This window comes from Bombina bombina, chromosome 5, assembly GCF_027579735.1.
Source record: "Bombina bombina isolate aBomBom1 chromosome 5, aBomBom1.pri, whole genome shotgun sequence".
NCBI classification, from domain to species: Eukaryota; Metazoa; Chordata; class Amphibia; order Anura; family Bombinatoridae; genus Bombina; species Bombina bombina.
This window is the reverse complement of record NC_069503.1, coordinates 711,783,203-711,810,242: the sequence shown is the minus strand read 5'-3', so window position 1 is coordinate 711,810,242 and position 27,040 is coordinate 711,783,203. Positions and strand designations below refer to the sequence as shown.

Below are 27,040 nucleotides of genomic sequence, written 5' to 3'. Positions count from 1 at the left end.
GCGGGTGCAGCTTTCTTTCTTTTGATCCGTTTAGGATGTGTTTTATTTCTTTATTTTGGAACTCGTGACTGTAGATTTTTCCTTTTAGGAAATTTCTTTTCTGGGATTTTGATGCTAGCGATTTTATGGTCGCTATAGATGTTGCTTCCGGTGGAAGTTAAAAAAAAAAAATATATATAAAAAATATTTTAAGACAATGTTTAAGCCTCAGGGCTTATTTGTCTGTCATTTGTCTGTTTGTTTAGTCTAGCCCTGCTAGGGTTTAGAACTTTCAGTTGACCCTTGAAGAGTTCGGTTGTACCCTGGTCAGCAAGCTGGTCCTGGTTGGGTACTAGTTCACTCTGTTCTTTTGAGGTATATATCAGACATTTTGTATCCTTGACAACAGGCTGGTCCTGTTTGGGTACTAAGTTTGCTTACTTATTGTTACGAGGTTGTTTTCTACAAGTTATAGGAAGCCCTTCTATCCTAGATGTCCAGCTGGTCCTAGTTTATTGCATCTTGGTTGGGCGTCCGATATTTGGTCGTACTCGATACTAAGTGTTTTGTCCCTGCATAGCTTATGTGGTTTGCTGGGATTATGAATTCTGCTATGGCAGTCTATTTGTAGTTCTTGAGGTCCTTTGGACAGGAGCTAGAGTCCTCCCTTCCGAGGGGGGGGGGACTGCATGAAGATCTCCAGTACCCTCCTATTGGTACTCCTTGTGGATTAAATTGTCCAATTTTCAGATCTCTTCCACCAGTGTTTCTCACCTCTTTTTTGAGGATTGCTGTACTTTTTGCTTCCCCTTGCCTTTGGGGTAGGACTTTTGGTCATCTGGTTTTGGAGTCCCAGTTCTTAGTGACCGTTTTTTTCCTTGCAGTATCCTCTGTTTGATCCTATATACTTGGGGATCTGGGGGGTTGTAATGCAGTCTCTCTTGCCGTTGCCTGATAGGAGTTTTAGGATGCTCGTTCATTTGTTAGTTCCTTGAGTTATAGGTTTTCCGGGGTTGATCTAAACTGAATCTTTAGAGACTGTCATATTCTCTCAAGCGTGGAGTTCTTATTTCTTTTTGGCCCTTCCTTTGTCTTCAGACTTTGTGGGTGTTATCTTAGCAGCCTTTTGGGGTTGAGTGGGCAGCTACTGGGATACATCATGAGAGGTCAGAGTTCAAGACCCCATGGGGGTATGGCATGCATCAACTTTTGTGCAACTTTCATTTCCAGGTTACTTTGCGGTTGTTCCGCAAGGATTTTGGTTTTGATCCGGCACCTGGTTTTGGGGGTCTGTTTTTTTAACCTAGTCCTTGTCTTTGACTTGGCATTTTGGTTAATCTGTTTTCCAGATTTTAATAGTCTGGGCTCTGTCTGGCGTTCAGTAGTAGGCTTGTTTTCCCGGTCCTGGGGAAATCTCCTTGTTCCTACTGGGGCAGTTCTTTTTCTCTCTTCTGGAGAGATGGAGGAAGTTCTTCCTGGGAATTTCTTTACTGGAATATTCCTGGGTTTCTTCGTTTTTCTTTTATTTAGTAGGATTTGGTCTACTGCGCATATCCATTTAGCTCCTCCTAATTTCGTTTTCCTCATCTGATTCTAGGTGTTCAGTGGGTGGAGGGTTTCTCTTGTCTGCAGTGTACCCTCCCTTCAGGTTTCTGAGGTGTAAGGAGGCTAGGTGTCCTGGATCCCGAGTTAGTCTCTCTGGGTGGCGGTGCCTCTTTCCTGCTTCTTTTCCTTAGGCACTTGGCTTGACTGGAGATTCGTTATCTGGTCTCAGGGCCTTGTCGATGCTGGGATTTTTTAATCTCTCTTGTCCTTTGGGACATTGACAGTTGCTGCTGTGTTAGGACTGTTCGATCGGAGTTGAGGTCAGGAATTCTGACTGTTCTGTTTGGGCATCGACCACTTATCATGTCTCCCGAAGGATCCTTCCTTAGGTTGGGAGGCCTTGCAGTTGGTTCGGGAATTTTCCCTTAGCGGGTAATTGGTTCTTCTTTATTGGTCAGGGTGTTGTCCTACCTTACCCCATTTTCTAGTAGGGGGGGAGTTTGTCTGCCCTGCTTTCTGAGTTTTTTCTCTTGTTCCTTTCCAGGAATGTCCTGGTGCAAGTTTGCTAGCTACTTGGTTGGCTAGTTACTATGGTCTGACTTTTAGTCCTACTGCCTATCCGATGGAAGCCTGCGGCTTTCGTTTGTGGCGTAAACGGATTTACTATTTTGTTCCTGTTCTGCTCCCGGGTTTTTTTTCTGACCTACGGGTATTCAGTTTCTCTGTTCTAGTTGGCTATCTATGGTAACGTAGTCTTGTTCTACCTTTTGTCCTTTTAGGACTCTGGTTCTCGTTAAGGCTTTACATTGGTTCCTTTTGGATCCATGTAGGAGGTGGTCTGCAATTTGTTCCTTTCTTTGCTCTACTCCATCGGTAGAGTATTCTCTACGGGACTTTGTCCTCTTGCAGCCTGGTAGCCGCTCTTTTTCAAGTTATGCTAGGGGTTCTCTCTCTGTTTTGTTCTTGAATCTTCAGGGGTTTGTTTCTGAAGGTTCTTTCGGACCTTCTTATGTGATTCTTCCCTTCTTTCAGTTAGGAAGAATGTGGTGTGGGAGTTTGTTTGTTGTTTCCCTTGCCATTGTTCAGGGAGAAGTTTTTTCATTTGTGTGCTTCTAGAGTTTGGGACTTTTGTCTCCTCAGAGGTTTTTGTGCTCAGTGGAGTCCAGATTTTAGAGTGATCTCTAGCTAGGATCCTTATGCTTCTAATGATGGGCAGTTACCTTGTCCTCTTCCATATTTTTGTTTTTCCTGCTTCTGTTGAAGTAGTTTTTTATAGGGTATCCAGGTTGTGTCAGACTGTGGTGCCATCAGAATGGGTCACCTTTTTGTTCCCACCCGTTTGCATTCAGTGTCCTCTAGTAATGAATGCAGCTGTGGGCTCTCCCCGTTTTAAGAAGAAAAACTTTAATTATGCTTACCTGATAATTTTCTTTTTTTCTGTATGGGGAGAATCCAAAGCTCCCCGCCCGCTTTTTTTCTGTGGGCGGCCTTAAATTCTTTTTTATTCATTCTCCTGGCACCTTTTTTCATCCTGATATTTCTCTTACTGTTCCTTGATCCCTTGGCAGAATGACTGGGGGATGAGGGAAGTGGGGGAGGTATTTAAGTATTTGGCTGGGGTGTCTTTGCCTCCTCCTGGTGGCAAGGTTCTGTATTTCCCAAAAGTAATGAATGCAGCTGTGGACTCTCCCCGTACAGAAGAAAAGAAAATTATCAGGTAAGCATGATTTAAGTTTTTTACTAGTATTTGTCGCCATCTGGTAGCAACTTATTGCTAATGCATGCTCCTTTATTATATTGTCATGTATTAAGGTGCATTATATTTCCCTCTCATTCTTTGGATAAATCTTGAGGGTCTCTCATATGATTAATCTCTTTCTCTGTTCTATTTAGCAGGGATTCATATATTATTTATACCCTCCTACTGGTGATTACAAATGTCTACAGTTTGTGCATTGTAACTGTATGTTTAAGATTGTCGCCATGTTCATGGTTTATACCTTTCCTTTTTAAGTATAGGTCTATACTGTGCATTGTTATCAATATGATGTCCAATTATCCTGTCTCACATTCCTGTATGTTTTAGGGATTATTTCCATCTTCATGGTTTATCCCTATCTTTCTACAGTACGGTTTAATTAGAGTATGTTTTAAATATCTACTTATATTATTATTCTTTTCTGCAGTAGAATATGATTACTATGGTATAAGCGCTAGAAATGCTTATCTTATCTTGTGTCTGCTGTGCAAATTTAAGACATAAGTAGGGGGATATTAATATTTACATGATTTATTTTCCTCCTACCATGTTAATATCTTTTGGATATTGTTATAAGTCTTTTGTCGGCTTATCTTTCCTGTTGAACATATTATATATATGTCTTAGGGATTATCCATGTTCGTGTTTTATTTACTTAAATTTTTTTCTGCGGTAGAAAAATATATACAGGAAATTGTTATTAATCTGCCCACTTGTGATTCAGTGGGTAAGTCTCCAGTCTACCAGCTGGATTCCTGTTTTAACTCTAGCTATCCTTACAGCTGTGTATTCAGCAATGCTATGGCATTTAGAGGAAGTCTGCGTAAAGTAGGCTATAGTATATAAGTGAGTCATTATGACGATCTTATTTATAGTATGGGTTTAGGGATTATCAACATTTATTTGATTTATCTCTATCCTGATTCATTATGATCCAGTATAGGTATATAATGTTATTGTTATAAGCATCTTAATTGCATAATTTGCTCGATACATTTTAAATGTATGCTCTAGGGATTCTTAACCTTTTTTTGTCCCTTTCCTACCATAGATGATTACTAAATTTTGGACTTAGCCTCTACTCCTCGAATCTTACGGGGTTCGAAGGGGCTCTTCTGGCAGTAGCCAGATGTTAAGGAATTACGGTGGCATCTGTCCTGGACTATATCTTGGTTCAGGTGCCTTCTTTTCTTTTGCCTTGACTGGGGCCTCTTTTGGGAGAAAGGTTCTTCAAGCGGTGGTGCCTTCTGTTTAGGTCCTCCTGCCTTGTTCTCCCTCCCTTTTCATTCTGTGTCCTCTACCTTGGGTATTGGTTCCCACTAGTAATTGGAATGATGTCGTGGACTCTCCATGCCATAGGAAAGAAAACAATATTTATGCTTACCTGATAAATTTATTTATTTCCTGGCATGGAGAGTCCACGATCCCGTCCTCTTTTTAAATTATAATTCGGCAGTGTTTTTTTAGTAAACCTCAGGCACCTCTATACCCTTGTGTTTCATCTTTTTCCATTTTTCTTCGGCTGAATGACGGGATTATGGGTAAGGGAAGTTACACTTAACAGCTTTGCTGGGGTGCTCTTTGCCTCCTCCTGCTGGCCAGGAGTTGAATATCCCACTAGTAATATGTATTTATCTGTTTATATGTGTGTATATGTCTATAAATACATATATATATATATATATATATATATATATATAAACATAAAAATACATATGTACAGACCTATAAATAAATACACATATATATATATATATATATATATATATATATATACTGTATGTGTGTATATATATATATATACTGTATATATATATATACATACATACATATTTAGCCATGTGTATGTATGTATCTCTATGTTAAAGCCCTTTGTATGCAATATTTTTTCTAACACCTGAGGCCTCATATCTTTGATCCCTTATAACCTTTTTGTGCAATATTTCCTTCTAATGGCAGTGAAGTCCACAAAAAACATTCATTACCTATGGGAAATAGTTATGCTGGCCACCAGGAAGAGACAAAGACACCCCAAACAGAACATTAAAATATTCCTTCTACTTCCTCTACTTCACAAGTAATTATTTGTCTTCGTCTACAGGAGGATGACAGAGAGATGTTCTTTGCTGATAGTTCCGGATTGTATGCTCTAAATGGGTTGTTTCCCTTCAAGAAAGAGCAGGGAAGTTGTTAGTAGCCATGTAATTCTCTTAGTAGAGTTTTGGTGAATATTAGCTCTGGATGTCACTGGGAAATTTCCCATGTCTCATTCCAGTATATTTATGCTATCCTCCCTGTGGGATGTACAGTGTTAGTTGCGCTGGTTTCCTTGTGTCACAGGTCCCTGTCAGGATGAGGATTACTACTGTTAGACTTGGACTACTCAGAAGACTGATTAAAGACTTCTGGCCGGTAAGTCCCTGGAATCCCTTATCCCCTCCATGGCTTGTTGTCTAGTTTGTGGGGAAGCATCACTACCTAAGGATTGGGGACAATTATTATTTTGCTAGGTAGCCCCCAAGGGGGTGGGCAATTCTCAGAAATAAATGTAAGGGCCCTCGTTTCTGGTCAGCCGTGGCGGCTCCGTCTGCACTAGATGAGCGGAGACCACTGCACGTTGTTTTATGTATTCTCATACATATTCTGAGAGCTCCAGGAGACCTATTCATTGCGACACTTCCCAGATTGCAATCCTAGGTAGCGCAGACTTTACTGTGTGTCTGTCCTCATATCTGTAGTGCCATTTTTTTGTGCTATCATTTTTGGGAATTGGGGCTTTTCAGGGGCAGTTACACCACGTTTATTTGTGTCTCCTGCTGGGCACTGGTTTATATATCTAGATGCAGCGCCTTTTTTTCTGTGCCGTGATGGAACGTGGGCTCCCGGTTTTTCCCGCCTCAGGCAGCCTTGTTTGGCGCACTTCCGCTGATTGGTACCTTATGGTGGGCCACGAGACTTCTCTCAGCACTAATGTGAATGTGGTGTTGTCTACCACTGACAGCCAAGTTAGATAGGATCGTTCAAGCCCTGAGCGAGTAAATTCATAGGGTCTGGCAATCTAGTTTATTTGAGCTCAATATTGGGATATATTTTTGTGTACTGTTTTGTGTACAATTCCATGTATGGTGTTTTTATACTGTTCCGGATTAAATTTGTCTTGGAGAATTACTGTTTCCCTGTTATACAGAAATTATCTGTTATTTGCTGCCATCTAGTGGCTGTATTTTATATGATAGTACCTCTTACAAATGTTCTAGTTCATTGGTTATCTGAGCCGGTATGATGTTTATTACGGCTCAATCTGATATTTTTTCTCTACTTTAAGGTAGAGGAATATTTCAGTCCAATTTTGCATTAGCAATGCCTTATTTGTTTTCCTTATATAGGAAATAATATGTACAGTTGTGCTCATAAGTTTACATACCCTGGCAGAATTTATGATTTCTTGGCCATTTTTCAGAGAATATGAATGATAACACAAAAACTTTTCTTTCACTCATGATTAGTGTTTGGCTGAAGCCATTTATTATCAATCAACTGTGTTTACTCTTTTTAAATCATAATGACAACAGAAACTACCCAAATGACCCTGGTCAAAAGTTTACATACCCTGCTGATTTTGGCCTGATAACATGCACACAAGTTGACACAAAGGGGTTTGAATGGCTATTAAAGGTAACCATCCTCACCTGTGATCTGTTTGCTTGTAATTAGTGTGTGTGTATAAAAGGTCAATGAATTTCTGGACTCCTGACAAGACCCTTGCATCTTTCATCCAGTGCTGCACTGACGTTTCTGGATTCTGAGTCATGGGGAAAGCAAAAGAATTGTCAAAGGATTTGCGGGAACAGGTAGTTGAACTGTATAAAACAGGAAAGGGATAGAAACATATCCAAGGAATTGAGAATGCAAATCAGCAGTGTTCAAACTCTAATAAAGAAGTGGAAAATGAGGGGTTCTGTTGAAACCAAACCACGGTCAGGTAGAACAACTAAAATTTCAGACACAACTGCCAGGAAAATTGTTTGGGATGCAAAGACAACCCACAAATAACTTCAGGTGAAATACAGGACATGTGGTGTGGCTGTTTCAAAATGCACAATAAGGAGGCACTTGAAGAAAGATGGGCTGCATGGTCGAGTCGCCAGAAGAAAGCCATTACTACGCAAATGCCACAAAGTATCCCGCTTACAATACCCCAAACAGCACAGAGACAAGCCTCAAACCTTCTGGCATTTGGAGTGATGAGACCAAAATTGAGCTTTTTTGCCACAACCATAAACACTACATTTGGAGAGGAGTCAACAAGGCCTATGATGAAAAGTACACCATTCCTACTTTGAAACACGGAGGTGGATCGCTGATGTTTTGGGGATGTGTGAGCTACAAAGGCACAGGAAATTTGGTCAGAATTGATGGCAAGATGAATGCAGTATGTTATCAACAGAACACCTCATTTTCCACTTTTTGATTAGAGTTTGAACACTGCTGATTTGCATTCTCAATTCCTTGGATATCTTTTTATATCCCTTTCCTGTTTTATACAGTTCAACTACCTTTTTTCCCACAGATCCTTTGACAATTCTTTTTCTTTCCCCATGACTCAGAATCCAGAAACATCAGTGCAGCACTGGATGAAAGATGCAAGGGTCTGTCAGGAGTCCAGAAACTCATTGACCTTTTATACACACACACTAATTACAAGCAAACAGATCACAGGTGAGGATGGTTACCTTTAATAGCCATTCAAACCCCTTTGTGTCAGAGTAGTTTCTGTTGTCATTATGATTTTAAAAAGAGTAAACAAAGTTGATTGATAATAAATGGCTTCAGCCAAACACTAACCATGAGTGAAAGAAAAGTTTTTGTGTTGTTGTTCATATTCTCTGAAAAATGGCCAAGAAATCATAAATTCTGCCAGGGTATGTAAACTTATGAGCACAACTGTACGTTACTCCAAATAGTTTGAGAGACTAAGATGTTTTTTTACCCTTGCAGAGGCTTCCTAATCTTTCTTATGGATTATAATCCCTACTTAAACTTCATTATACTGTAGGACATATATTTCTATAAGGAAAATGTTTTTCTTTGCACTGATTGACACCTAGTGGATATCAGAGATACCACTCCCTTGCAGATTGTGTGTTTATCGTGTCCAGTGGGCTTTTATTAGGCAAGTAAACAAATTAGTTTTCTGCTTGAACAGTTACATGTTATAAGTAACATTATTTATGGTTCAGTATCCTATCAGTGTTTGCTCACTTTTATTTATGATGCTCATATTTATGTGTCATGTTCCAAATCAGCCTTATTGTCCTGAAACATATGCATAGATCAGGTGGCCCACGATGGCTTAGTGGTAAACGTTGCTGCTTTAAAAGCTGAAGCCCAAGGGGTCCATTTATCATTGTGCGGACGGACATGATCCACTATAGCGATCCATGTCCACCGCACATCGATAAATGCTGACAGCATACGCTGTCGGCATTTATCATTGCACCAGCAGTTCTTGTGAACTGCTGGTGCAACGCCGCCCCCTGCAGATTTGCGGCCAATCGGCTGCCAGCAGGGGGTGTCAATCAACCCGATCGTATTGGATCGGGTTGATTTCCGTGATGTCTGTCCGTCGGCCTCAGAGCAGGCGGACAGGTTATGGAGCAGCGGTCTTTAGAAGGCTCGCCAGAAACACGGGGCATCAAGCTCCATTCAGAGCTTGATAAATAGACCCCAAAAGTTCAAATCCAGCTGTGGCGGCCTGTTCTTCACAGTGCATGCCCTTTCACTGATGTGTTATAAACATCATGCCTTAGCTTTTTTCATGTTACAGTGTTAGACCACTTTAAAGGTCATATTTCTGTGTTCAATTGCATTTTCACTGCTTGTACTTAGTTTTTATTCTGCGCCTAGTCTCTCATTTCAGTCCTGGCACATATGTATGTATCATGTGGCTATTAACCTTATCTTTGGTTCTCTAACCTTTCAAGACTTGCACATATTTTCTTTGCTTCCGTATTTTTGTCATAAGGTGAGGTATATTCTCCTAAGGGGACTATCCAGTACATTACTCAGTACTTTTCTCAGTTTATTTCATCCCTAATAGACCTCACAGTTTCCTTAAAAGTTGAAGTTTCGGATGTCTAGAGTTATTGCCATAACCAGGTGCTTTAAGTGAATGTTAATTTTGATGCTAAAGTGCCCGGTTTTTAAAACAACGATTAAAAACAGGGACACTTTAATTCATCAAAATTTACATTTCACTCCTTTTGTGAAAAAAAACTTACCTTTTAATCTCCACAGCAGCTCCAGCTCCCTCCGGTCGTCGCAAGCTATTTCTGATGTCAGAAATGATGGATAGGTCATCCTCCAATCACGGCTCCCCCCCCCCCCGGGGAATCAGTGTCTGATTCAATGCCGTGATTGGAGGAAGCCGGATTCCTAATTTTAGACCCAGGAAGATGCTTTGCAATGGGTGGAGGAAGCTGGAGCTGGAGTAAAAGTTTTTTATCACAACAGGAGTGAAATGTAAATTTTGATTAATTAAAGTGCCCCTGTTTTTAATCGAATTTTTAAAAACCGGGCACTTTAGCATCAATATTTACATTCACTTTAAGAGATCTTATTAATTGTTTAGGAAATAGACTTTTCAGACGGTTATAGCATACTGTGGCTTATTGACATTACCACTGCCTGTCTATTTGTACGTATTAATATATATATCTCAAACAGGGTTTGAGTGACATACTAATGTATGATTTAAATATCAATTTTTTCTGTGGTTTTCATTCCACTGTCTGAATATATATATATTTCTGTGTAACATCATATGCGGTTCTCTGAATTATGATTTATATTCTACCTATCTCAGTAGTTAGCTCTACAAGCTATTTACAGAGCTATTACTTTATAGTTTGTATTAATGTAATTAGGGCTGCAACTAACGATTATTTTCATAATCGATTAATCGGCCGATTATTTTTTCGATTAATCGACTAATCGGATAAAAAGAGAATCAATAATAGTTTTCTATGTTTTAAATAAAATCCACATAATGAGTGTTACAAATATAAACTTCAGACGAAAACTTTACATTAACACAACTGTTTCTTCCATTTTTAAGCAGCAGAGCACAGTTTTATAATTAAACAAAACAAAACCACAACCTGTTTGAAAAGAGGTAGAACTAGAAAGAGTTAGACTATCACTGTTAATAACATTCTGTTATTCACTCTTTCAGAAACTTTGCATTGAAATGCAAAAATTTCAACATGTCCACATGCTTCTGGCTAAGGCTGGTTCTCTGTTTGCAGCTATATTTCCTGCAGCAGAGAAAAGGCTGTAGTAATACGCTAATAATTGTGCAAACAGATAATAGTGCACATCAATTTAAATAACTCCCATCAATCTAGGGGCAAGGTGTAAGCAACAAGCTCAGCACTATATCATGAAAAGCATAGTTCCAAATCACCAGATTTAATATAAACAATCCAAATGATGACTATTATATCTGGGTTGCACATAAGCCAGGGGTAGTTGTAAACGTATACTGTCCTGAAAAAGTGAAAAGTAGTCGTCTGTAGACGTCCTTTAGGCTAAGGACATAACCATAAAACACAATACCATATGCAGTAGTTCATTGGAGTGAAGCAGCTGGTGTTGTGCACAGACCAACTAATTGCAAACCAACTAATCGATTATGAGATTCGTTGACAACTATTTTTATTATCGATTATGACGATTAGTTGTTGCAGCTCTAAATGTAATGTTTACTACATTGCTCGAAGTTCAGGTTTTTTCCTCTTCATTATGTGTACTGTACTGGCATCTAGTGGCCATTGTTAGTACAACTCCTTTGGAATGCTTCTTGTTTTCCTTGTATTCCTGTCTTACTACAGTTATGAGCGGTAAATGAGTGGATTCATTTTTCTTATTCCTGAGAAAAAGGTGTGAACTTAAACATTGCAAATGCTAACTTTCTCTCATTCTACAACAGAACATATAATTTTCTAGGTATTCCTGGGAGATCTGCAGTATTTTTTTCTGTCGTGCCCATGTCGACCATTTGCTCTATTCGCAGCCCTTTATTTTACAAGATATGACGAGTCCACGGATTTCATCCTTACTTATGGGATTACGCCTCCTGGTCAGCAGGAGGAGGCAAAGAGCACCACAGCAGAGCTGTATATATAGCTCCTCCCTTCCCTCCCACCCCAGTCATTCTCTTTGCCTGTGTTAGTGATAGGAAGAGGTAAAGTGAGGTGTTAGTCTAGATTCTTCAATCAAGAGTTTATTATTTTTAAATGGTACCGGTGTGTACTATTTTTCTCAAGGGTTAAGCAAGGGGAGCTGTTCAGATTCAAAGATGATCATTTCTGGGACTCCCAGTCTGTGTGCTGCCCTGATGAATATGGTCTTAGCAATTTTATCTAAGGCCCAGTTTTGTTCCCACAGATTCCTGGAGGAGAAGAACGACAGTGTGGGACAAGTCATGCTGTTACTCAGCATGGAGGTATGTGCAGTCTATTACTTCTGTGACACCTAGTAACTCAGAAATGACTGTCATTTCCCTATACATACTCAATATTTTTCTCCTATGTCTGTGTGTCTTCTACACTGTTCTGGGAGACTGATTTGCTTATTGGGCCTTTTGTGGGGGCTACATAAGGGGCATGGGGGTAATTTTTGTGAAACATTAACCTCTTCAGGTTCGGGCTGACGCTGGGGATTGTACAGTGTGTCTTCCGGTTTACTCCGGGATCTGGAGTTGTTTGTTAGACCAGGAGGCATTAGGGGGACTGGCTGCAGTGTTTTGTGACAATATGGTGCATCACAGTTTATGTGTTTAGTGCGCAGTGGTCCCGGTGACTCCATCTTTGTTTTTCTTACATAATATGTAGAGCCGCCCGGGAGTTTCGTTGGTTACGCCCACGATGGGCGGGGCACTTGCGCGCTAGTCAAGCCGTGCAGTGCTGTTCTGGGAGTCGGAAGTGTAGGTGACTCAGGTGTCTGTCTAGACCGTGTGGGATAGTACAAGCGGTACAGACACTCTGCCGTAGGAGACTCGTTTGGTCGGGTCATAGGGAGCAGGTAGGCGCTGCAGCAGAACTGTGGCGAGGTGTCATTATTTTTAAGAGGTTTATGTTACGGCCCCAAATTAGTTAACTACTTCTGGGATACTCTACAAAACGTAGTTGTTTGTTTTCAAAGTCAAAATATTGCATTTTTATAGCGCTGTGTCCTGGACAAACAATTTTCTTTAATTTTTCTTAAAGACACAGTATCGTTATCTTGCATTACTACATAAAGAGTTTATTCTAGTTTTCAATAACTTTTTGTTTATCATAATGGATGACCTAGATGCCAGTACTTGTTCCATGTGTTTATGTGTTTAAATGCCAATGTGGAACCCCCACTTACTTTTTGCCCATCATGCACTGAGAAGGCATTACAATGTAGAGAGCAGATTTTTCTTAATAAAAATACAGCTCAGGATGTTTCTCAAACTGATGAGACTCAGGGTATAATCAATGTATCAGGTCCAGCACTCCAGCCCAGACCAGCAGATGCACGCTGTAAGGACTCTGCAATAGTCCTTTACTCCATCCAAAAATAGCCAAAACCAGCAGCACCTTATTAATGCAAAGGTATCTTTATTTGTGAGGGACTTTTTGAAAAGGCTCAATGATATTGTATTGCAGAGTGACAAGTTCATTCTGTATACACTAGATGTAAATAGCCTTTATACATCGATTACACACAATAGGGGTCTGGATGCAACAAGACAGGCTATTACATCTAGTGCTATACTATCAGATAATGAGAGTGAGTTTGTCATGGAATTATTACAGTTGGTCCTCTATTGTAACTATTTTCTTTTTCAAGATCAGTTTTACATCCAACGTCAGGGGACTGCCATGGGGTCAAATGTCGCCCCCACATATGCCAACGTCTATATGAATACCTATGAGGAGAGATTTGTTTACACTAATAATATGTTCCAAAAGTATGGATTATGCTGGTTCAGGTACATAGACGACGTGTTTGGCATATGGGGGGGGCGACATTGACTCATTATATGAGTTTGTTGCAGATTTGAACATCTCTACACGGCACATTAAATTTAAATTAACTTCTAGTGAGGAGTCTGTGGCCTTCTTGGACACCTTGGTTATCAAGGAGGGTAGACTGTTGAAGACTGATTTATATAGGAAGACAAGTGATAAGAATAGTCTACTAAGGTTTGACAGTGCACACTCCCCCTCACTTGTTAAGAGTTTACCTAGGAGTCAACTCTTACGTGTCAAGAGAATTGTTTCTGATTAAGCTAAAGTAGGCATTAGGTTAAGGGAAATGGGTAACTGTTTCCTTGAGAGGGGCTTTCCTAAATCCCTTATTGAACAACAAGTTAAAGAGGTTGAGGTAATCCAAAGAGAATCTGTTCTCAAGGGTAGTAGGTCTAAGGATAGAGTGGAAACTAAGGATAGACTCATGTTTGTCACAGAGTATAACCCCTTAAGTAAGAAAATTAATGGGATTATTAGGAAACACTGGCCAGTGGTAAGGGATCTTAATAAACATATCAAGGAATTTCAGGAGCCCCCTATGCCAGCGTATAGGAGGGCTAGGAACGTGAGAGACACACTTGTTAGAGATGACATTGGTCCAGAGAAGGGGTATAGACAAACATTCATTTCAACTCCACGGATGGGTAGTTACCCCTGTTTGGGGTGCTGCAATTGTAATAATATGATTAAAGGGGAGGTTTTTGTTCACCCATTAACTGGGAAGAAATTTAGGATCTCTGGCTTTCATACGTGTAATACTGACTTTGTTATATACTTAATCAAGTGCCCCTGTTCAAAAATTTATATTGAGGAGTCAACACGTAGAGCCAGAGATCGAATAAATTAGCATAAATCTAACATCCGTAGGAGGAATATGGATGCCCCAGTATCCAACCATTTTTTACAAGCTGGTCATTCTATCTCCTAGCTCAGATTCCAGATTATTGAGCATGTTAGAAGACCTAGACGGGGGGGGGGGGGGGGGGGAGGTGATAGGATCAAAATGCTTAAATCCAGGGAGACTTTCTGGATTTATACCTTACAATCTATGGTATCAGTAGGAATGAACAAAGAAATAGATTGGGGTGTTACTCTGTAGAACAAACTAATATTGAAGTTATTCACGTACTGATGTGATATTATAATAAGTCTGATTATATTGTAAATAGGTGTTAAGATTATAACACGCAATGTTTTAAATGATTACAAATATGTTTTTAACTTAAGATATATGTTTTCCAATGGGTTCAAGAAGATTGCACTCTGTTATGACCACTAGAGGGGGTGTGTATATTTTGTGTATGGATAAGAATTGTTGATACACCTGAATCAGGTAATTAGACCCCTCCCCCTATATGAGGGTATAAATTGTGTAACAGGAGGATGTGATGTATAACATGATTACGGTCATTATGTGACCGAAACGTCGTTTTTGTATGCTGTGATGTCTCACAAATAAAGATACCTTTGCATTAATAAGGTGCTGCTGGTTTTGGGTAATTTTGAGACTCAGGGTATGCCAACTCTTTCACCCCAAGCGTCACAGCCCTTAACGCCCACTCAAGCGACTCCATGTTCTTCAACTGCGTCCACTTCATTTACTCTGCAGGATATGGCTGCAGATATGTCATCCACCCTTACAGAAGTTTTATCCAAGTTGCCAGTGTTACAGGGCAAACGCAGCAGGTCTGAAACCACAGTGGTTCCTGCGACGTCTGAGGTTTTGATGGCTATCTCCGATGTGCCTTCCCAGGGATCTGATTTGGGGGGTAGGGAACTTCTGTCTGAGGGGGAACTTTCCGACTCGGGGAGTGTGTTACCTCAGACAGATTTGGACGTCATGTCCTTTAAATTTAAGCTTGAACACCTCCGCCTGTTACTTCGAGAGGTTTTAGCGACTCTGGATAACTGTGATTCTATTGTGGTACCACCAGAGAAATTGTGTAAGATGGACAAATACTTAGAGGTTCCTGCTTATTCTGATGTGTTTCCGGTTCCTAAGAGAATTTCGGATATTATTACGTGGGAATGGGAAAGACCGGGTATCCCGTTCTCATCTTCTCCTAATTTTAAGAAAATGTATCCTATAGCCGACACTGTTTGGGATTCTTGGCAAACAGTCCCTAAGGTGAAGGGAGCTATATCTACCCTGGCTAAGCGTACAACTATTCCTATTGAGGACAGTTGTGCTTTCAAAGATCCTATGGATAAGAAGTTGGAGGGTCTTCTAAAAAAGCTATTTATTCATCAGGGTTTTCCATTACAACCGACGGCTTGTATTGTACCAGTTACAACTGCGGCTGCCTTTTGGTTTGACGCCTTAGAGGAATCTCTTAAGACCGAGACTCCTTTAGAGGAAATACTAGATAGAATTAAGGTCCTTAAGTTGGCTAATTCTTTTATTACAGATGCCGTCTTTCAGATCGCTAAGTTGGCGGCTAAGAATGCAGGTTTTGCCATTTTAGCGCGTAGAGCTTTATGGTTAAAATCTTGGTCTGCTGATGTGTCCTCTAAATCAAAGATTTTGGCTATTCCTTTCAAAGGAAAGACCCTATTCGGGCCGGACTTGAAAGAAATCACTTCTGACATTACGGGAGGTAAGGGTCATCTCCTACCTCAGGATAAAGCAGCTAAACAAAGGGGTAAACAGAATAATTTTTGTTCCTTTTCGGAATTTTTAAGGGAGTCCCCGCTTCTTTTTCTTTCGCTAAACAGGAAGGGAATTTTGCACAAGCCAAGTCCGTCTGGAGACCCAACCAGACTTGGAACAGGGGTAAACAACCCAAGAAGCTCGCTGCTGCTCCCAAGACAGCATGAAGGGGCGGCCCCCAATCCGGGACCGGATCTAGTAGGGGGCAAACTTTCTCTCTTTGTCCAGGCTTGGATAAGAGACGTTCAGGATCCCTGGACACTGGAAATCGACTGGAATTCAAAAATTCTCTCTATTCTTTCACAATTGTCTGTAGACCAGATAAAAAAAGGGGCGTTCTTACTTTGTGTAAAAGACCTCTCTACTATGGGAGTAATTTGTCCCATTCCAATACAGGAACAGGGGCAGGGGTTTTACTCAAATCTTTTTGTGGTTCCCAAAAGATCTCAAGAGTCTAAACAAGTTTCTCAGAGTGCCATCCTTCAAGATGGAGACTATTCGGACAATTCTTCCATTGATCCAAGAGGGTCAATATATGACTACCGTGGACTTAAAGGATGCATATCTTCATATTCCTATCCACAAAGATCATCACCAGTTTCTAAGGTTTGCCTTCCTGGACAAACATTTTCAGTTCGGGGCCCTTTCTTTCGGGCTGGCCACAGCACCCAGGATCTTCACGAAGGTTCTAGGGGCTCTACTGGCGGTTCTCAGACCGCGGGGCGTTGCAGTGGCGCCTTATCTGGACGATATTCTGATTCAAGCGTCGTCTTATCAACTGGCAAATTCTCACACAGACATGGTTCTGTCCTTTCTGAGGACTCACGGGTGGAAGGTGAATCTAGAAAAGAGTTCACTAATTCCACAGACAAGGGTTCCTTTCCTGGGAACTCTAATAGATTCTATATCCATGAAAATCTTCTTAACGGAAGTCAGAAAATTAAAGATTTTGAATACATGCCGAGCCCTTCAGTCCAATCCTCGGCCATCAGTGGCTCAGTGCATGGAGGTAATTGGATTGATGGTGGCGGCAATGGACATCATTCCATTTGCTCGTTTTCATCTCAGACCGCTACAACTGAGCAGGCTCAGGCAGTGGAATGGAGATTATGCAAATTTGTCTCCTCAGATAGATCTGGATCAGGAGACGAGAGACTCTCTTCTTTGGTGGTTGTCGCCGGATCATCTGTCCCAAGGGACGTGCTTCCGCAGACCCTCATGGGCGATAGTGACAACGGACGCCAGTCTACTAGGTTGGGGTGCAGTCTGGAATTCCCTGAAGGCTCAGGGTGTGTGGACTCGGTCGGAGTCTCTACTTCCAATCAATATTCTGGAATTGAGAGCAATATTCAATGTGCTTCAGGCTTGGCCTCAGTTGGCTTCGGCCAAGTTCATTCGGTTTCAGTCGGACAACATCACGACTGTGGCTTACATCAATCATCAGGGAGGAACAAGGAGTTCCTTAGCGATGGCAGAAGTATCCAAGATAATTCGGTGGGAGGAGGCTCCCTCTAGTTATCTGTCAGCAATCTACATCCCAGGAGTAGACAACTGGGAGGCGGATTTTCTGAGCAGACAGACGTTTCATTCGGGGGAATGGGAACTCCATCCGGAGGTCTTTACCACCCTGATTCTCAGGTGGGGCAGACCGGAGCTGGATCTTATGGCATCTCGTCAGAATGCCAAGCTCCCGAGATACGGATCCAGGTCCAGCGATCCTCAGGCCGAACTGATAGATGCCTTGGCAGTGCCTTGGTCGTTCAACCTAGCTTATGTGTTTCCACCGTTTGCTCTCCTGCCCCGAGTGATCGCTTGGATCAAACAGGAGAGGGCTTCAGTGATTCTCATCGCTCCTGAGTGGCCTCGCAGGACTTGGTATGCCAATCTGGTGGACATGTCCTCTCTGCCACTGTGGAGGCTTCCATTGAGGCAGGACCTTCTCATTCAGGGACCCTTTCATCATCCAAATCTGATTTCTCTGCAGTTGACTGCTTGAAGATTGAACGCTTAATTTTATCTAAGCAAGGGTTTTCTGATGCTGTCATTTATACCTTGATTCAGGCACCTAAGCCTGTTACTAGAAAGATTTACCATAAGATATGGCGTAAATATCTTTATTGGTGCAAATCCAAGGGTTACTCATGGAGTAAGGTTCGGATTCCCAGGATTTTATCTTTTCTCCAAGAAGGATTGGAGAAAGGGTTGTCAGCAAGTTCCTTAAAGGGACAAATTTCTGCTTTGTCTATTTTGCTACACAAGCGTCTGGCAGATGTTCCAGATGTTCAATCTTTTTGTCAGGCTCTGACTAGAATCAGGCCTGTGTTTAGACCAATTGCTCCTCCTTGGAGTTTGAATTTAGTTCTTAATGTTCTTCAAGGGGTTCCGTTTCAACCCATGCATTCCATAGATATTAAGTTATTGTCTTGGAAAGTTTTATTTTTGGTTGCTATTTCTTCTGCTCGCAGAGTTTCTGAGCTTTCTGCTTTACAATGTGATTCTCCTTATCTTATTTTCCATTCTGATAAGGTGGTTTTACGTAGCAAACCTGGTTTCCTTCCTAAGGTTGTTTTGAATAAGAATATTAATCAGGAAATTATTGTTCCTTCCTTGTGTCCTAATCCTTCTTCTAAGAAGGAGTGTCTATTACATAACTTGGATGTGGTCCGTGCCCTGAAGTTTTACTTGCAGGCAACTAAGGAATTTCGTCAATCATCTTCATTATTTGTTGTCTTTTCTGGAAAGCGTAGGGGTCAGAAAGCTACGGCTACCTCTCTTTCTTTTTGGCTGAGGAGTATCATCCGATTGGCATATGAGACTGCTGGACAGCAGCCTCCTGAAAGAATTACGGCTCATTCTACTAGGGCTGTGGCTTCCTCATGGGCATTTAAAAATGATGCTTCTGTTGAACAGATTTGCAAGGCTGCAACTTGGTCGTTGCTTCACACTTTTTCCAAATTTTCCAAATTTGATACTTTTGCGTCGTCTGAGGCTGTTTTTGGGAGAGAGGTTCTTCAAACAGTGGTGCCTTCCATTTAGGTTCCTGTCTTGTCCCTCCCTTTCATTCGTGTCCTATAGCTTTGGTATTGTATCCCATAAGTAAGGATGAAATCCTTGGACTCGTCATATCTTGTAAAAGAAAAGGAAATTTATGCTTACCTGATAAATGTATTTCTTTTACGATATGACGAGTCCACGGCCCACCCTGTCATTGCTAAGACAGGTATTTATTTTTGTTAAACTACAGTCACCTCTGCACCTTTGGCTTTTCCTTTCTCTTCCTAACTTCGGTCGAATGACTGGAGTGGGAGGGAAGGGAGGAGCTATATATACAGCTCTGCTGTGGTGCTCTTTGCCTCCTCCTGCTGACCAGGAGGCGTAATCCCATAAGTAAGGATGAAATCCGTGGACTCGTCATATCGTAAAAGAAATAAATTTATCAGGTAAGCATAAATTTCCTTTTTGGGCTACTATATATTTCAACTTTACATTTAGTTATCAGGGTTACTATATTACTCAAAGTTTTAATCATTCTTATTCCTTATCAGAAATATGAGCATATTTATATATATTATCAGGACTGAGTCTCCTTTTCCCTGGTTTCTTATTTGTTCCAGTACTTTTCTATCCTGCTGTCTTATTCACATTTTTTAACGTCTTCTCTCATTTTATGAATATATGGTGAGGTTTGGCTTTTCTTATACCTCCTGATATTTGCGATGTCTTGGCATTACTCATGTTTAGTTGCACCTATTCTGTTACAAGAATACTTAGTTATGTGATCTATTGACATCTCAGTTTCTTAACCACTCTTCGTTTGTGGTAGAGAATAAATGCATAGTTCTTCCTCTCTGAGATTTCCTACTATTTTCGTGTGTTTCTTAACCACTCTTCGTTTGTGGTAGAGAATAAATGCATAGTTCTTCCTCTCTGAGATTTCCTACTATTTTCGTGTGTTCGCCTTCTGGTGGCTCTGTAGTAGGTGCTGAATTAACTCTTGGGAGCCCAGAGTTTTTTAGTACCTTTTGGATGCAGCCTTTAAGTGGCTTTCTCTGCTTGAGGAAAATTTTTCTATGGTGCCTTGTTAGCCTTGAATGCTTTTACGTTCTTTTTTGGTGGAAGGAACAAGTTATTCTGAGCAAATTGACTCCCTCTCGGAGGTATGATCCCTACTCTAGGATGTGGTCTGAGAGATCTGCTTAGGTGGGGGTGTCCGGAGGTAGACCTTTGACTTCCATTTCCTTGCTTCTCTCTGAGGTTTGGGTCGGCTTTTAGCTTGTGTTCTGTTTTCCTCTTTTCATGCTGCTGTCTCGAGTGGTAGCTCAGATCAATCTAGAAAATCTTCTCTCGATTCTTCGGGCCTCCGAGCATCCTTTCAGACTTTGGTTTGAGTTGCACTTCTTCTAGGCTTATGTACTAGGTCACAGATTGGATTATCAGATAGTAATTTTGTGACCTAATAGGCCAATCTATTAACAAGCCTAATAAGATGTCATCTGTTCCTTTATGGGTCTCTTGGTGTAGAGCCTGGCTCCCTGTCTGCTTGCTAGCAGAGGACGGGGAATTTACAATTTTGCTTCTGGGGCCGGACCTTCTGTGGAAGGTCTTCTATCATCCTCGATATTTTGAGGATGTTTGCTGGCGGTTGATCGGCTAGTCTTTGTCTCAGAGGGGTTCTCTGAGACAGTGACCTATTTTCCCTTCTTGGACGTAAGTCCGTTCCTCGTCGTATTAATCTTAGGTCTGTAAGTGTGGAATTCCTTGCCTTGGGGTAGGTTTCCACTTCTTCTGCATCTTATTTCAAGATGATCTGGAGTAGTGCCTGTCAGCTTCCTCGTTCTACAAGCCACTGGTTTCCTATTTCTTTATTTCCCTTACAGGAAGTTATTTCATAATTTGGATGTGGCTAGAGCATTCTCGTTCTACTTTTTCTCGATTCTTATGACAGAAGGCCTCAGTTATTTCTCTTCTGACTTCGAATTTTGTTTGCATAGCTTCTCAGGAACGGTCCAAAAACTTCTAGCTTGACGTTAGCTCATCTTGCTGGTGTGGTTCCTTTTTCCTAGGACCTTCTTGAAGGAAGTCTCTGTTGTACAGATCCATGGGTCTTCTCTAGGTTTCTGTCTTGTAGAGATTTGTTTTTTTTCTCAGTGGAGACATCTGTTGGGAGTGGGATTATTCTAGAGGTGGTGCCTTGTTGTTGGGACTGCCTTCTCTACCTCACTTCCTAACATTCGTGTTCTCCTCAGCTTGGGTATTGATTTCCCATAGGTAATTAATGTTTTCATGGACCCTTACTGCCATTAGAAGTAAAACAAAATGTATGCTTACCTAATAAAATAATTTCCTTCTTGGCAGTGAGGGTCCACAAACCTGCCCTGATTTTGTGTAGTTGTGGCAGTCTGAGCACCCCTGTACCCCTTTTATCTCTCTCTACTTTTCCTTATTCTCAGCCTGAATTACTGGGAAAGTAGAGGAAGTGGGAGGGATATTTCAATGTTATGTTTGGGGTGTCTTTGTCTCCTCCTGGTGGGTAGGATAAGTATTTCCCATAGGTAAATGAATGTTTTTAGTGGACCCTCACTGCCAAGAAGGAAATTAATTTATCAGGTAAGCATCATTTTTTTAAAAAAATAATTCTTATTAGACAGTGTTATTATGAGTGTAATTGTAATATAAATGTATTTTTGTGGGGGCGTGTCCGGACCGAGCTCAAAGATGGCCGCTTATCTGGGAGCTCTACAAAAATGACTTATGCTTTGCCTGAAACCTAGATATTGAATAGCCATTCAGCCTGATATTATGCTCCCTGATGAAGCAATGGACAAGCTGACTTAAAATATTTTCTTATTTTGAAGACCGGACCACTGAGACACTGTTAGCGGCTATCCATGTGAGAGATTACAGTACCCCCCCCCGGGACACCGGGTTAACAAAAACATGGAGGAGAACTTCTATCTAAAAGTGCATGCCCTATTTGCAGAATATGAGCAGCAGGTGTGTGAGCGGTTTGACCGGCTCTTGGTGATCGCTGGGGCTCTAATTCATGACGAGGAGAAGGCTGGGCCCATTATGGCGGGAGAGACGGCTCCCTGCTTCAACCCGCCCCACAACCTCCCACAGGCGAGCAGTTGCCGCAATATCGCAGGGGCCGATTGCCCACAGACCCCCATATCTGCACCCTCTAAGCCAGGCTCCGGGAATCCTAGGAATCGTGGGTATAACCTGCATTATGTTGCTCCTTGCATTGAGGATGAATTTCCCCCCGCGACACCTACCTCTCAAGTGAACATGGGGGTTACCACTACTGATGTCCGACCTGCCGTGATGGAGCGCAATGCAAGCGCGATACAGACCGGCTCATCCTGGACTGAGATACTACAAGTCGGCTCCGGGCGGAGAAGTGGATTGAGCACTACTTTTCACCTATCCCCCATGCAGGATTCTAGCTTATTCAGGCCTGGCGGGGTCGCGGAGGAGATAACAGCTCTCTCCCTCTTGTGCAGTCCTATCTTTCCTTGGATTTTGGGGATGACTTCTCCGGTGGGCCTAGTACAGCACCTCTACTGCTATATGGTATGTGGAACTAAGCGTGTAGGAGTGGGTTAGCTTGAGTGCCTTACTTTGGGACCTAGGGCACTGGCTTTACCGGTCCTTTCAGAAGTACACATATAAACCCAATAATGACTTCCTCCAAAGTACACTGACTTGTGCAAAAGAACTATTCTATACTCCTATGGCGTGTTCCCCTTTTAACAGTCTATAGAAGCTGCTACTTGTTAATATACACGAGAAACACCTCCTTATGGTTATACATTATGTGTTTGTCCCCTCTATTCTTGCTGTGCTTAGTGCTCATACTTGCATAACCTATTGTTATTATCATCCTTACACAGGCCATATATGTTATAGTTTGTCTACATTTTCTCTCTGACGCCTACCCTGCTGAATTCATGTCTCACAGCAACCTTTTAAATGTTAAGCTAATAGGTGGGCAAGCCACAGTTGGGATGTCTGCACTAACAGAATTATACTGTGTGACATAGGGAAGTTTTAATTTCCTGCATATATTCATAGGGCTAAGGATAAATGGAATAAGAAATTAATAATAGGTGGTAGGGGATGCCTAGATCTTTTACTTGTGCCCAGCGCTAGCTATTAATATCATATTACTGGCATAGGGGGAGGAGCTCTCTTGGTCCCCTACTTGAACCATGCATTCTGGTAGCCTAGCCCTCACATGACTTCCAGCATGTCTTCTTACATATTACCACATAAGTGCATATCGAAAATGGTAGTTCCTTGTGTAAATAGCGACTCACAATATACTTGCCCAGAAATTTTCTGGACCTGTGTACCTCTCTTTCTGGGGGGTCAGCAAAAGGACACTTATAAAGTTCTGCTAGACTAATAAGCTAAACCCTAGGCTGCTCTTCATGAAGCATGCGCTGGCTACCTATGTACTAATCTGTCGATACTATGAGAGAGCCATTCCTTCTGTTTTTACGGAACTTTTAAATAACACGCTAACATATCTCATTTGTAGAAGTTTTCAGTGTATCTGCCCTAGCCCACTCTACCAAACTCCTTTGAAATTTGCACATATACATATTCTTAGTCTTAGCGCAGTAATGATTAAGCGATTCCTCCCCTATTTTACCCCTCCATCCCAGTTTTGGCAGAGTTACGTAGTCTCTGCCCTGCCTTAAACACTCTTTGGATCTTAATAAGAACTATACAGTTGTATCCATGTTAATATATTTTTCTGCATTTAGTTTGCTAGTCATTGTATTCTTGTTTCATTTAGCCTTTAGCTTAAAAGATGTTTTTAACATAAGATTGGTTTTGGTGCTTTCATTATGGCTTAACCTGAAACTGATTCCTTTATTGACTTTCACTTGTTTATGTTTAATCAAAATATAATTACATCTACAGTTCCCTGAATGCTGTATGAGATATAAATGTACCTTTCAGATTTAATGTTGTGTCTCCAGCTATACCCTGCTTTCAGATCCCTCGAAGGGTCTCTACTACATCGAAGACACTGTACAGACTAAGTAATAAAATGAGGCGTAAGGAAGAAGGGTAATGTTTTGACCTGACTAGGCATATTGAATTTCTTATTAACTGGTATTTTGAAATATGTACTGAATGTTTCTTGCATTATTGTAATTGAGTTGTTGCCCTTTAATGTGCAATAGTTTTGTAATTGTGTTTATTGCCTCAATAAAAATATTTAAAAAAAAAAAATGTATTTTTGTGTTTTGTGCAGCTTTTTTGTCATGCATAACAGTTAACCAGAGCTCTGAAGATCCCAACGTGCATTAAATTCAAAACCAACAGTTAGCGCGCCACTCGTAATCTAGCCCATAGATGGGTTAAACACATAGTTAAAATTTGCTTAGGAGCTGCAATGACTACTTGCAAGGAATAAACACATAATATTTTGAACATTGAACGTTATTCATGCAGTTGCTTAAAGGGATATGAAAGTGCTTTTTACAACAAATATTAATCAAAGTAAACATAAAAAGAAAGCATATTGTGTTAACCACTTTGCACCGTTCTATGCCGTCCTAAGAGCGCTGGGCTTTTACGCTGTTAGGATGGCATGGAATGTCCTACCTTATATGGTGTCCTGCCGCCACCTTTTTTTAGGAAATAAAAAATCGGACTGGGTAGCATGCTTAGCAGCATAGCAGTCCCCCATGATCCAATCCCGGCCTTGAAATCACGTGACTGCAACAATCTCAGCAGATGCCCCCGACATTAAGGGGTTAAAAAGACTGCAAACAACTTACTTTGAATTTCTCATTGTAGCCCTTGCCTTTTCTGAAAATGAGCAAAACAGACTTACTGTTTCTCTGGCATTCTCTAAACACTAAACCAGCTCAAGATATTCTAGAAGATTTTTGACCTAAAGCTATATAAGCTTTCCTGTAGAGGCCACAGCCTCCTTGTAGGGTTGTGACAGGAAGTAGTTGACACTGCACAAATTAAGTAAAAAATAAAAGGTAAAATTATTTTAAAATGATAAATAATACATATTGCAATTATTTCTATATATAACCCAATGCTTAGTGCTTTTTGTATTATAACAATAAAACAAACTATTTTATATTCCTTTAATGTATTTTTTCTTCAGGTTCAACACCTTTTATTTAGTATTGAACTATAGATTTATTTTTTTAAATTTTGCATTTTTTTTGCATTTTATTCTATTTTGATATTGTATATTGATATTTATCATATTTTTATATATGACCACAGTTTTCAGTAATAATGTACATATGCTTAAAGGGATAGTCTAGTCCAAAATAAACTTTTATGATTCAGATAGAGAATGTAATTTTAAACAATTTTCCAATTTACTTTTATCACCAATTTTGCTTTGTTCTCTTGGTATTCTTAGTTGAAAGCTAAACCTAGGAGGTTCATATGCAAATTTCTAAACCCTTGAAGACTGCCTCTTCTCTCAGGGCATTTTGACAGTTTTGACAGTTTCATATAGATAACACTGTGCTCAAGCACGTGGAATTCCAGTGAGCCAGCTCTGATTGGCTAAAATGGATGTCTGTCAAAAGAACTGAAATAAGGGGGCAGTTTGCAGAGGCTTAAGATACAAGGTAAACACAATGGTAAAAAGTGTGTTTATATAACTGTTTGTTATGCAAAACTAGGGAATGGGTAATAAAAGGATTATCTATCTTTTTAAACAATAACAATTCTGGTGTAGACTGTCCCTTTAATTAAGTATTAGACTGGTCCTGGTTACATCCATATAGACTGGTCTCCAGTGCATAACACCCAAATTAAAACCTGGTGAAATTGTATAAATATGCTGTGACACATTTTTATTTTTATTTCCTTTCCAAGTTTACCAGCTTCAATCCCCAATGGTGAAGAAAACAAGATTCCTTTAAATATGGGCATAGTGAAAACAGACTCCAGTCTTACCAGATCAGCAAAACAGCATTATCTCAGACAATCAAGATATTTGCCTGGTAATTTACTGCATTTGAAGATGCTATGCTTTTGTAATTTATGAGTAGTGTAGCTGAAAGCGGAGATAGTCTTTGTATTTAACAGTAGTTAGTTATATAAAGTTGATTGATGCCAGCATTATAACTGGTATTTCATTGAGATGTTGTCTTAAGCACTCCTTTTTTACCTATAACATATTTACTTTGCCAAGGTATGAACCCAAAGAATGCAGGAATCATATCTGCTACCAAGGAAGGCAAGCATGCAACATGGAGCAGTGCACTAACGTCTAAACCACTTGGTCCGATTGATGGAGGAACTGCATTTAATAGAACTAATGCAGGTACATGCCAAATAGAAAAATAAAGCTCTTTTTAAAAAAAAAATTAAATTTATGTTATTTGGAACTATAAATGATTGTTAAAACAATGGCAAATATTGAGGAGCATTGGTTCTATTTAGTTCTATAAGGAGCATCTGGGGACCTCAGAGAAGCTATTATCACTCCTCACAGTATAAATCTATATAGGATGTTTTTGGTGCAAATAATTGATGTTAATTATGATCATTTATTTATTAAGTTACTCATTTTTACTAAGTAAAGGGAATTAACACAAAAGGTAGGACAAAATTACCTCTGTGTAGAGAACACAAACACAAATTGTAAGCTGCATGATAATGTACCTTCATATCTGAGAAGAATTTTGCAATGAATAATGCAGCTTTATTTTGTCAAATAAGCATATTATATATGTTTTATCTTTTCACTGATTTTCCTGTGCCCCAGAACAAAAGAACCCTTGCTAACCAACCAATCACAAACTAATATGCAGATATAGCATGCACTTTGTTTGCTCGTGTGCAGAGAGTGGGGTACCCTGTCCTTTTCCCTTAAGTTGGTTTAGCCATGATTCAGCTTAGTTACTCAGTAATAATTTATTTAGCAGATATTTAAACAAACAGACATATATTGCTTTCTAATCTTCATGTAATAACTATAAATATATATTTATGCACAGTAATATTTACACCTAAACTACATAGTATTTCTACTGTTGATACTAA

General features: G+C 40.4%; 1 protein-coding gene across 2 annotated transcripts in view; it reads left to right on the top strand.

Moving 5' to 3' along the window:
* Positions 1–27,040, top strand: part of MAK (male germ cell associated kinase) — a 133,965-nt gene that overhangs the window by 67,126 nt on the left and 39,799 nt on the right. For both annotated transcript variants that reach the window (XM_053713100.1, XM_053713099.1), the window contains exons 10-11: positions 25,868–25,995; positions 26,187–26,318. In XM_053713100.1, coding sequence (XP_053569075.1) covers positions 25,868–25,995; positions 26,187–26,318 — 260 coding nt within the window. The remainder of the gene's footprint in view (positions 1–25,867; positions 25,996–26,186; positions 26,319–27,040) is intronic.